Below are 11,504 nucleotides of genomic sequence, written 5' to 3'. Positions count from 1 at the left end.
CGGGTAGGGGTGTTGCCCCGTCACTGGTGATTTTGTGGCCGAGGAAATCGGTAGAGTCAAGTCCAATTTGGCACTTGGACTGGATAATCGTGAGGCCAAAATCGCGGAGGCGGGAATACAGCTGGCGGAGGTGGGCAAGGTGTTCCTGGCGGTTACAGCTGGCGATCAGTATGTCGTCCAAGTAAATGAACATGAAGTCCAGGTCTCGGCCTACCGCGTCCATCAGCCGCTGGAAGGTCTGCGCGGCGTTCTTAAGGCCGAACGGCATCCGAAGGAATTCGAACAGGCCGAATGGGGTGATAATCGCAGTTTTGGGGACGTCATCCGGATGGACCGGGATTTGGTGGTATCCCCTAACGAGGTCCACTTTGGAAAAGATGCGGGCCCCGTGTAAGTTCGCTGCGGTCCTGGATGTGAGGGATGGGATAGCGGTCCGGGGTGGTGGTGTCATTCAGCCTGCGGTAGTTGCCGCAGGGCCTCCACCCTCCGGTGGCTTTGGGGACCATGTGCAGGGGGGAGGCCCAGGGGCTGTCCGACCTGCGAACAATCCCCAGCTCCTCCATGTGACGGAACTCTTCCTTTGCCAGGCGGAGCTTGTCTGGAGGTAACCGTCGTGCTCGGGCATGAAGGGGTGGCCCTGTGGTAATGATGTGGTGTCGTACCCCGTGTGTGGGCCTAGAATTTGTAAACGAAGGTGCCAAAATCGATGGGAATTCGGCTAGGAGCTTGGCGAAATCGTCGCCAGAAAGGGAAATGGAGTCCAGGAGCGGGGCTGGTGGGCTGATTTCTCCCAGGGGATAGGTCCAGAGAGTGCTAGAGTGGACTAACCGCTTCCTTCGCAGGTCGACTAACAGGTTGTGGGCCCGAAGGAAATCAGCTCCTAGGAGTGGTCGGGCGACGGTGGCAAGGGTAAAGGTCCAGGTAAAACGGCTGCCGCCAAAGTGTAATTGAAGTGTACGGGTGCCGAAAGACCGTATCGTTGTACTATTGGCGGCATTGAGTAGAGGACCTGGTGGCCTGTCATGAGTGTCGCGGCCCGTCGGGGGCAAAATACTGACCTCCGCTCCAGTATCAACGAGGAAACGCCGTCCAGATTTCTTGTCCTGAACGAAGAGGAGGCTCTGTCGGCGGCCAGCCGCCGTAGCCATCAGCGGCGGCTAGCCCTGGCGTTTCCCTGAAACTTGCAGGGTGGGCGGCATCGATGGGCCTCCGCACCCCACCTCTGATGGTAGAAGCACAGCTGGTCACCCGTGTCGTCATCTGCATTTCTGGGGCGTGGCTTCTCGGTTGCTGGGGCCGGGCGAGGCTGGCGTTGGGCTCGCAGCCTGGTGATTTGACTGACGGACGAACCGCTCTCGCGCTTGGCCCTCCACAGGACATCTGCCCGGGCGGCCACCTCATGGGGGTTGCTGAAGTCGGCGTCAGCTAACAAGTGGATGTCATCGGGGAGCTGTTCGAGGAAGGCCTGTTCAAACATCAGGCATGGCTTGTGTCCCTCGGCCAATTTCCAGCATCTCATTAATTAGGGTGGATGGGGATCTGTCCCCCAGGCCATCCAGATGAAGCAGGCGGGCGGCGCGCTCACGACGGGAGAGGTCGAAGGTCCGGATCAAAAGGTCTTTGAAAGCCGGGTACTTATCTTCCTCCGGAGGCGACTGGATGAAGTCTCCAACCTGGGCGGCTGTCTCCTGGTCCAGAGAGCTAACCACATGGTAGTACTTCGTGGAGTCGGAGGTGATCTGCTGAAGGTGGAATTGCGCTTCGGCCTGGTCAAACCAGACGCTGGGCCGAAGTGTCCAAAAGGTGGGCAGCTTGAGGGCCACTGCGTTGGCTGCTGTGCTGTCGTCCATTTCGCGGGTCCAAAAGCCGTTTGGACCGTCGGGGCGTTCAATGTAGCGGTTGCTACCGCGGAATAAAACAAGACTCTACTCAGAGGATTTCCAAACAGAACTGGTTTATTTTCCTGCCTTGCGCGGGCCCTTTAAGGGAGAATGTTCCCGCCCAAAACAACCGGCAATGACGTAAGTCCTACATCATCAGGACTTTCCCGCGCGCGGGTTCTCCCCGTCGCTCGGAAAGACGAGGCCTGCCGCCATCTTGGGCCTCGTCGCTCCGACGCCGCGCGACCCGACTGCCGAGCCGGTTCGCCCGACTAGACGGTGAGTCGCCACAAAACATTTATTTGCTGAAAGCACTACAAAAGGACATCCAGTGTCAAAATTACCACAACTAATACAGAAAGAAGAAAAAACTCAGCAGACAGATTCCAGCTACAGCAATAACGCCCATACCTGCAAATAATGACTGCAAAATGCACCCGCAATACTTCAGAAGAGAATCCCGTTCACACTGTCCACAACACACGCCATTCCCTGAGGGGCCCACCAATCACAAAATTTGCACAGAGAAGTTTTTCTTTTTTTGTTATGAGGTTTTTATTATTTGAGGTTTTGTTTTATAAGGTTCTTTTTTCTAAGTTTTTTAATATGAGTTCTCATTGGGAATAGTGGGGGCAGGACTGTGCAGGCGTGTGACATCAGCAGGTAAAGCGTGGGCAGTTGAAAAAGCAAACCGCCATATCCAGCGGGCAGCATTCGGAGCAGGCAGCGGAGTGAGAGGGAGCAGAGGGATTTGGGCTTTGGCTCAAGGGGCTTCGGCTAAAAGGAGTGAGGCAGGTGAGTAGCTGGTAAGTAAAGGTAAGGTTTACCTGTTATCTGTTATAAATTTTTAAGTAGGAAAAAACTAGGTAGGGGGAAAAGGAAGAATTAGTTCAGCTGAGGACATGGTGGTCTGCTGCAGCTGCTTGATGTGGGAGCTCGTGGACCGCAGCAAGGTCCATGATGGCCACATCTGCAGTAAGTGCTTGAGGCTGGAGGAACTTCAGCTCAAAATTGATGAGCTGGAGCTGCAGCTTCAAACACAGTGGAGCATCAGGGAGAGAGAGAGTTATGTAGATACTGTACATCAGGAGACAGTCACCCCCCTTAGAGCAGGTACTTCTGGAGTCCAGGAAGTAGATAGAAGGGTGACTGTTAGGGGAGAGAAAAGGAGAAAGAAAACGAACAGGCAGATACCTATTGAGGGGAACAGACTCCGAGGACCCCGGAGGCTGTACCCCTCAATAACAGGTTTTCCACTTTGGAAGCTGTTGAGGGGGATGACCTGCAGTAGCCACTGGGACTACGCTTGCTGCTCAGAAGGGAAGGGAGAAGAAGAGGAAGGCAGTAGTGATAGGGGACTCGATAGTCAGGGAAACAGATAGGAGGTTCTGTGGCAGTGAGAATGAATCCCAGATGGTATGTTGCCTCCCAGGTGCCAGGGTCCGGGATGTCTCTGATCGGGTCCACAGGATTCTTGAGCGGGAGGGAGAACAGCCAGAAGTTGTGGTTCATGTTGCTACCAACGACATAGGTGGGAAGAGGGATGAGGTCTTGAAAAGTGAGTTTAGCGAGCTAGGCAGAAGGCTGAAGAACAGGACCTCAAGGGTAGCTATCTCAGGATTGCTGCCAGTGCCACGTGGTAGTGAAGGGAGGAATAGGAGGAGATGGCAAATAAATGCGTGGCTGAGAAGTTGGTGCAGGAGGGAGGGTTTTAGATTTTTGGATCATTAGGATCTCTTCTGGGGAAGGTGGGACCTGTACAGAGAGGACAGGTTACACCCAAACCTGAGGGGGGCCAATATCCTTGCAGCCAGGTTTGCTAGGGTGGTTCGGGAGGGTTTAAACTAGTTTGCGAGGGGGATGGGAACCGGAGGAGTAGGTCAGAGGAAGAAGGGGATGGAGAAAAGTCAGATCTGACAGGTAGAGTGGCTTTGAGGAAGGAGAAGCAGAGTATAGTTTATAGAAGTAGTAAGGTGGATGGGCTAAAGTACATTTACTTAAATGCAAGAAGCATCAGGAATAAGAGAGATGAACTGAGAGCTTGGATAAGAACATGGGACTACGATATTGTGACTATCACAGAGACATGGCTGTCACCAGGGCAGGAATGGATATTGAATATTCCTGGTTTTCAGTGTTTTAAAAGGGATAACGAGGGGGGTAGAAGAGGAGGAGGGGTGTTGATACTGGTCAGGGACACTATTACAGCTGCAGAAAGGGTGGATAATGTAGAAAGATCCTCTCTAGAGTCAATATGGGTGGAAGTTAGGAACAAGAAAGTAGTAGTTACTCTACTGGGAGTATTCTATAGGCCCCCTGGTAGCAGTAAGGAAGAGGAGCAGATTGGGAGGCAGATTTTGGAAAGATGCGAAAATAACAGGGTTGTTATCGTGGGAGACTTCAACTTCCCAAATATTGATTGGCACCTACTTCGTGCCAAAGGTTTAGATGGGGCAGAGTTTGTTAAGTATGCCCAGGACGGATTCCTGTCACAGTATGTTGACAGGCCGACTAGAGGAAATGCCATATTAAATCTAGTTTTAGGTAATGCACCGAGTCAGGTGACAGACCTATCGGTGGGTGAGCATTTGGAGGACAGCGACCGCTGCTCCATAACCTTTAGAATTGTCATGGACAGGGATAGGAGCAAAGAGGACGGGAAGATAGGGGAAAGGCAAATTATGAGGCTATAAGGCAATAACTTGAGAGTGTAAATTGAGACGACATTTTTGAAGGGAAATGTACTATAGAGATGTGGTCGATGTTCAGGGATCTCTTGCAGGATGATAGGGATGAATTTGTCCCGGTAAGGCAGAGAAGGAATGGCAGGGTGAAGGAACCGTGGGTGATAAGAGAGGTGGAACAACTAGTTAGAGAGAAGAAAGCAGCATACATAAGGTGTAAGCAGCAAGGATCAGACAAGGCTCGTGAGGAATATAGAGTGGCAAGGAGGAAACTTAAGAAGGGGCTGAGGAGAGCGAGAAGGGGACATGAAAAGACTTTGGTGAGTAGGGTTAAGGAGAATCCCAAGGCTTTTTACTCGTACATTAAGAGCAGAAGGATGGCTAGAGTAAAGGTAGGTCTGATTAGAGGAAAAGAGGAAAGATGTGCCTGGAAGCTGTGGAAGTGGGTGAGGTTCTCAATGAATACTTCTCTTCAGTATTCACCAAGGAGAGAGGTCTCGATGTCACTGAGGACAGTGTTGATGAGGGTAATGTTCTAGAGTATGAACAGATTAAGAGAGAGGATGTGTTGGAGTTGTCAGAAAGTATTAGGACAGAAGTCCCTGGGGCCTGATGGAATATTCCCCAGGTTTCTTTGAGAGGCGAGGGAGGAGATTGCTGAACCGTTGGCTAGGAGCTTTGAGCCCTTGTTGTCCACGGGGATGGTACAGGAGGATTGGAGGGTGGGAAATGTTGTCCCCTTATTCAAAAAAGGTAGTAGGGATAGTCCAGGGAATTACAGACCAGTGAGCCTTACATCTGTAGTGGGTAAGCTGCTAGAAAGGATTTTAAGAGATAGGATCTATGAGCATTTAGAGAATCATGGACTGATTAGGGACAGCCAGCATGGATTTGTCAAGGGAAGATCTTGCTTCAATAACCTGATAGGGTTCTTTGAGGAGGTGACCAGGAAGATTGATGAGGGTAGTGCAGTAGATGTGGTCTACATGGATTTTAGTAAGGCATTTGACAAGGTTCCACATGGTAGGCTTCTTCAGAAGGTCAGAGGCCAAGGGATCCGGGGAGGCTTGGCTGTGTGGACTCAGAATTGGCTTGCCTGTAGAAAGCAGAGGGTTGTGGTGGAGGTAGTGCATTCGGATTGGAGGGCTCTGACTAGTGGTGTCCCACAGAGATCGGTTCTGGAACCTCTACTTTTTGTGATATTTATTAATGACTTCGATGAAGGGGTGGAAGGGTGGGTTAGCAAGTTTGCAGATGACGCAAAGATCGGCGGTGTTGTGGATAGTATGGAGGGCTGTTGAAGTTTACAGAGGAATATTGATAGGATGCAGAGCTGGGCTGACAAGTGGCAGATGGAGATCAATCCAGAGAAGTGTGAGGTGGTACACTTTGGAAGGACAAACTCCAAGGTGGAATACGAGGTAAATGGCAGGATTCTGGGCAGTGTAGAGGAGCAGAGGGATCTGGGGGTTCATATCCACAGATCACTGAAAGTTGCCACACAGGTGGATAGGGTAGTTAAGAAAGCTTATGGCATGTTAGCTTTAATAAATTGTGGGATCGAGTTTAAGAGCCGCGAAGTAATGATGCAGCTTTACAAAACTCTGGTTAGACCACACTTAGAGTACTGTGTCCCGTTCTGGTTGCCTCATTATGGGAAGGATGTGGAGGCGTTGGAAAGGGTGCAGAGGAGATTTACCAGGATGCTGCCTGGATTAGAGAGTATGGATTATGAGGAGAGACTATAGGAGTTAGGGATTTACTGATTGGAGAGAAGGAGGATGAGGGGAGACATGATAGAGGTATACAAGATGTTAAGAGGAATAGATAGAGTGGACAGCCAGCTCCCCTTTTCCAGGGCACCAATGCTCAATACAAGAGGGCATGGTTTTAAGGTAATGGGTGAGAAGTTCAAAGGAGATGTCAGAGGGAGGTTTTTCACCCAGAGAGTGGTCGGTGCGTGGAATCTGCTGCCTGGGGTGGTGGTGGAGGCTGATACATTGGTCAATTTCAAGAGATTGTTAGATAAGCATACGGAGGAATTTAAGATAGAGGGATATGTGGGAGGAAGGGGTTAGATAGTCTAAGGAGTGGTTTGAAGGTTGGCACAACATGGTGGGCCGAAGGGCCTGTATTGTGCTGTATGGTTCTATGGTTTGCCCAGGGTGCCTGCGGATATCGCGTGCTCCCTCTCCAAGGACACCCATGCGTGGACATAAGCCCAGAAGAGGGGCGGGCAGGTGGACTAACCCGAACCCTCGGCCACCTGCCGCCTGGACCCCATGGATGACCAGCTTGGTCAGACCCAGGAGAAGACCCATCAGGACATCCTCCAAATGACCAACACCCCCCCCCACCCCCACCACCGCCGCACCTGGTGACTGTAGATCAGCAGCGTCAGACTGAAGTGCAGCCAGAACTTTGGATAGGCAAAGGGGGGCTGCAAAATCGTGCACTACCCATACACATGGTACATCGTCTCCTCCCGGCCACCAAGTCTGCCTCTGGATACCCTCACTTCCACAGCCTGAATCTCAACTTTCTTCCTGTCAGATCTAGTTGCTTTGGTGAAGGAAAACTCTGCCACTTTCTCTCTGCCCATAAACGTTCCAAAACTTCTTTCCCCAGGGCAACAATGGCTAACACGAGGGGGCATAATTTTAAGGTGATTGGAGGAAGGTATAAGGGGGATGTTTGGGGTAAGTTTTTTTACACAGAGATTGGTGGGTATCTGGAACGCACTGCCATCAGAGGTTGTGGGGGCAGATACATTAGGGACGTTTAAGAGGCTCTTATAGACACATGAATGATAGAGAAATGGAGGGCTATGTGGGATGGAAGGGTTAGATAGAGCAGGATAAAATGTCGGTACAACATTGTAGGCCGAAGGGCCTGTACTATGCTGTTCTATGAGTCATTAGATACACTGGGCAGTCACAGTACTGTGAAGCTATAGAACGAATCATTGTGACTTTGTCTGAGGGAGATAACCCGTGGCAATCCAGGACCCAGAGTGCGACTCAACGTTCCTTATTCACTGCAGAGAATTTCACAAAATTAATGCTTCTGAGAGGAGTAGCTTCCAAGGCCATTTCGGGGGGTGGGGGGTGGTTCAGAATGAACTGGAGATCTCCTTCCTCAGAGAGCACCAACCTGTGGATTTTGGGGGCAAATGTTCTGCTGTATTTTCTACCTCGCTGCAAACTTCCCGGGATGTCCTGCCGAAGGCACTACAGATATGCAATCTCTTGAACCTTCCAGCACCCAAGCACGTCGACACTGCGCTGGGGAAGGTGCAGCTTTGCTGCACCCCAACCCAGCTTCGCCACAGGGTGACGGGATGATGCACCGCCTCTACCTCCAAGACCACGGGCAGACCACCTGAACGGAGGAAGAAAACTCATCGGGGAACTGAGCTGAAAGCGTTCTGGTGACACTAAATTCAGTTTAGTGGGAGTCCGGCGACCACAAGTGGTAGCGGGACAGGGAGACGAACCGCGCGGGCCGTGTCTGCGGGTGCAGTGCGGATCCGTTCCCCATTTAGCTCGAAAAGGGTTAAAGTATTGCTGGAAGCCAGTGCGGCGCCTGCCTCTCTCCATGGAGGGGCGGATTGGTTAGGTAGCAAGGCAAGAGGCGGGTTCCGGCCGTTTGATGCCGGCTAGCTGAAAGGATCTCAATGGAGCTGGGGCTAGCACCATCGCCTGTCGAGCTCGCCCGCCGCAGCCGCCGCCTTCAGCCCGTTTTCTAGTGAGTGGGATGGCGAGCGCTTTCCCCGGCGGGGAACCGGTGAAATGAACTCGCGGAGGCAATGGGCGCTCGGGGGTTTATGCAGACTTTTCCCTGCCTCTGGATGTTCCTGCACAGAGCATTTACGTAACCCGCAGCCTCTCCCCCAACCTTTTCAGTTTCTCCCAGCGCTGCTGGCAAGCCCGAGCCGAGGGTGTTTTGTGTTACACCAGACAAGCTGGTGACGATTCGCTCAGGAGGGGAAAATCCTCGGCTGCTTCGCTCGAAGGGGAGCCATGCATTCGGTGATTTGGGTCGAAGGGCTCCTGTGTCAACTGTTTGTATTTCTAACTCCTGCTCGGGGGTTGCGTTTACATCCGAAACAAGGTACGGGTCTGGCACGGCTAAACTTTACGGGTGCAGATTTTGTACATGCAGATGCTTGGAATAGATGTACACACGAGAGAGGGAGAGAGTACTTTTATACACCGGGAGGCTCTTGCATGCAGGCGTATCTGGAGTAGGTTCATACATCTGGAGACATCTATGCACGCATTTTTGTATAGAACAGGTTTATATGTGCAGACAAAGTAGTTTGCGCGTGTTTAGATGATTCTCTGTTTGAGATTATAAATAAAATATGTAATATAATATAATAAGTATTATAATATTATAGATACCATATATTTATAATATATATAATCTCACATAAACAGGCAAACATATATAATATATTTATATCTATAATATAGTATATATGCATACACATATATTTATGATATATATTTATAATGTCATATAAGCAGGCAAACTATGTATAGCATATATTTATATAATATATATATTTGTATTTATAATCTCTCTCTCTCTCTCTCTCTATATATATATATACACACAGATAGTATATCTAGTTTGCCTGTTTATTCATAGCCTAAAATGTAGATAGTCACAGTTTCACGGTATTGTTAAACTGTAACGATGATCAGTTGTGACTTTGTATGAGCCAAATACCCATGACATCGCCGCACCCCGAGAGTAACTAAACGTTTCTTATTCACTTCAGAGAATTTCATAAAGCAGCTGAGATCTTATGAAATCATTACGCCGACACGGGTGAACGACTTCGGAGAGGTCTTTCCTCACGCCCTTCACTTCAGGAGAAGGAAGCGGAGCTCTGGGCTGGATCTGTGGGCAGCCCGGGCTCACTACCAAATCAGCGCCTTCGGACATCTCTACCACCTAAACCTCAGCGCCGACTCCGGCTTCATCGCGCCCTCCTTCCGAGTCAGTCACCTGGGCAGCAGCGAGCCCGGGGAGCCGCCCTCGGACCTGAAGCACTGTTTCTACGCGGGGCATGTCAACTCTCAGACGGAGCACACTGCCGTGGTCAGCCTCTGCACTGGCCTGGTGAGTATAGCCTCCCCCCGGGAGACGGTGGGGTTGGGAAGGAGCAGGTAGAACAGATCATCTGATGACATCCCTCAGGTTGGCAGCCTAGCAGGTGGGAGTGAGAATGAGCGTTGTAGAGAGGGGGAGTGGGGGAATCTGACCCAGAGGTTGTCCCTGGGAGTCTGTTAACAAGGGTGAGGTTTTGCGAGAGTCCCGGGTGTTAAGACTGACTTATAACCCCCAACTCTGTCCCCAATCCGTACGCGCTGCCTTTGAAATGAGGGCTTGGTGTCTCGTCACGTGTTCGGGACACTTTGGTTGGGGAGAAGTCATCAGCTGAGAGGAGTGCTCCGCAGCACTCGTCGCTGCGGTGGGAGGGCAGCCCAGCCCGGGGGGGGAGGGGGAGCGAAGCGAGCGAACTGGTGAAGTGATGGGACAGACGGACACCGGGTTCCTTGCGAACTCCGTGGCAGCTCAGTCAGGGATTGTTTCAGGGAACCAAAAGAGCGTGGTGGGAGAGTGGTAATCGGCCGGTAGAGATGCAAAACTCCCGCAATTCGGGAAAGAGACCAGAGTCAACCAAAGGGGAGGTATGAAGATAATCGTCTCTCTCTCTCGCAGGCCTGTCCCTCCAGATCATGCAAGCCAGAAATCAAATTTTCACGGCAATTTACACAGTAATTATAGCACCGATATTCTCAGCCTTCTCAGATGTCGCGTTGCCTGTTCTAAATTAAACATGTTACACGGTTTGAAACTATGTACCACTCACTGTGCTGCATCTCAGGACATGGGACAGAGAAGTGGCTGGCCAAATGGCGGAGTTAGATCTGTCAGTGGCCTTGACCCAGGAGGTTGCTGTCTGGTGGCTGTGGATAACTTTAAGAATCGATCTGGTGGTATTTTCAGAGTGTGTTTGGAATAAGCGTTTCATTTGGGCTTACATCTGATCATATTTATGCATTTTCATCTGATAATTCAAAAAATGGTGTAAGGTAGAGTGGAAGGAACTTTTCCACAAGTGCTGGAAGATTCATTAATCTGGGCACATTTGGGACAGGACTGGCTTCCATTTTGTAGAGGAACAAAGGGCAGACCTGTGGACAGATGTGCATCACGAAGTAAGCACATGAGGAGCACAGAGGAATACAAACACATCAAAGAACATAGGTTATGCTTGGCCTATCATGTGTTGTATAAATTTGTAATAGATTGATAACCTGACCTTGTTGTAAGGCTTATCAGTCACATTTCCTCCTTCACTACAGGGACTGGGGAAAATTGTCTGCAGGAATAGATTTGTAGGATTTGTATCAGTATGAGCCACGTCTATTTTGTGCTTCCACTTATGGGCTAACTGGTGAATGTTGGCATGCTGCCCAAGAACATTGATAGAATATGTCACTGGACTGGATAGTCCGTTGTTAGCATCTGCGAATCTGCCAGCTCATAATGAAGCTTATAATGGGCAATATTCACTTTGTTTGAATGGAAGGCCCATATATGGTTTCTGTCGTTGGTATATGGATGCAAGAACTCACTTTGGAGGGCAGCTGTTGGATATTTGTCCACACCATGCCCACACACCGTAAGATAAGTGGTGCATGGTGATGCATAATCAATTTCTGAGCTATCTGACTGAGCCAACTGCATCTGAATGTTAAAGGCAAACATCTAGACACTAAGTTGCACAAATCAGGTTTGTTAATTATTGCAATACAGCACAGATACAGCCCTTTGGCCCCACCAGTCCATGCCAACCATGGTGCCCACCCAGTTAGTCCCAATTTCTTGCATTCGGCCCACATCCCTCAAAGCCCCACCC

General features: G+C 50.3%; 1 protein-coding gene across 1 annotated transcript in view; it reads left to right on the top strand.

Moving 5' to 3' along the window:
* The first annotated feature begins 8,259 nt into the window (after positions 1–8,259).
* The window catches only part of LOC127578169 (A disintegrin and metalloproteinase with thrombospondin motifs 20-like), a 487,994-nt gene continuing 484,749 nt past the window's right edge, over positions 8,260–11,504 (top strand). The window contains exons 1-2 of the mRNA XM_052029795.1: positions 8,260–8,677; positions 9,354–9,697. Coding sequence (XP_051885755.1) covers positions 8,587–8,677; positions 9,354–9,697 — 435 coding nt within the window. The 5' untranslated portion in view covers positions 8,260–8,586. The remainder of the gene's footprint in view (positions 8,678–9,353; positions 9,698–11,504) is intronic.

Source organism: Pristis pectinata, chromosome 15 (assembly GCF_009764475.1).
Source record: "Pristis pectinata isolate sPriPec2 chromosome 15, sPriPec2.1.pri, whole genome shotgun sequence".
Classification (NCBI taxonomy): Eukaryota; Metazoa; Chordata; class Chondrichthyes; order Rhinopristiformes; family Pristidae; genus Pristis; species Pristis pectinata.
The sequence above is the reverse complement of the archived record's forward strand: the minus strand, read 5'-3'. Positions and strand labels throughout refer to the sequence as shown.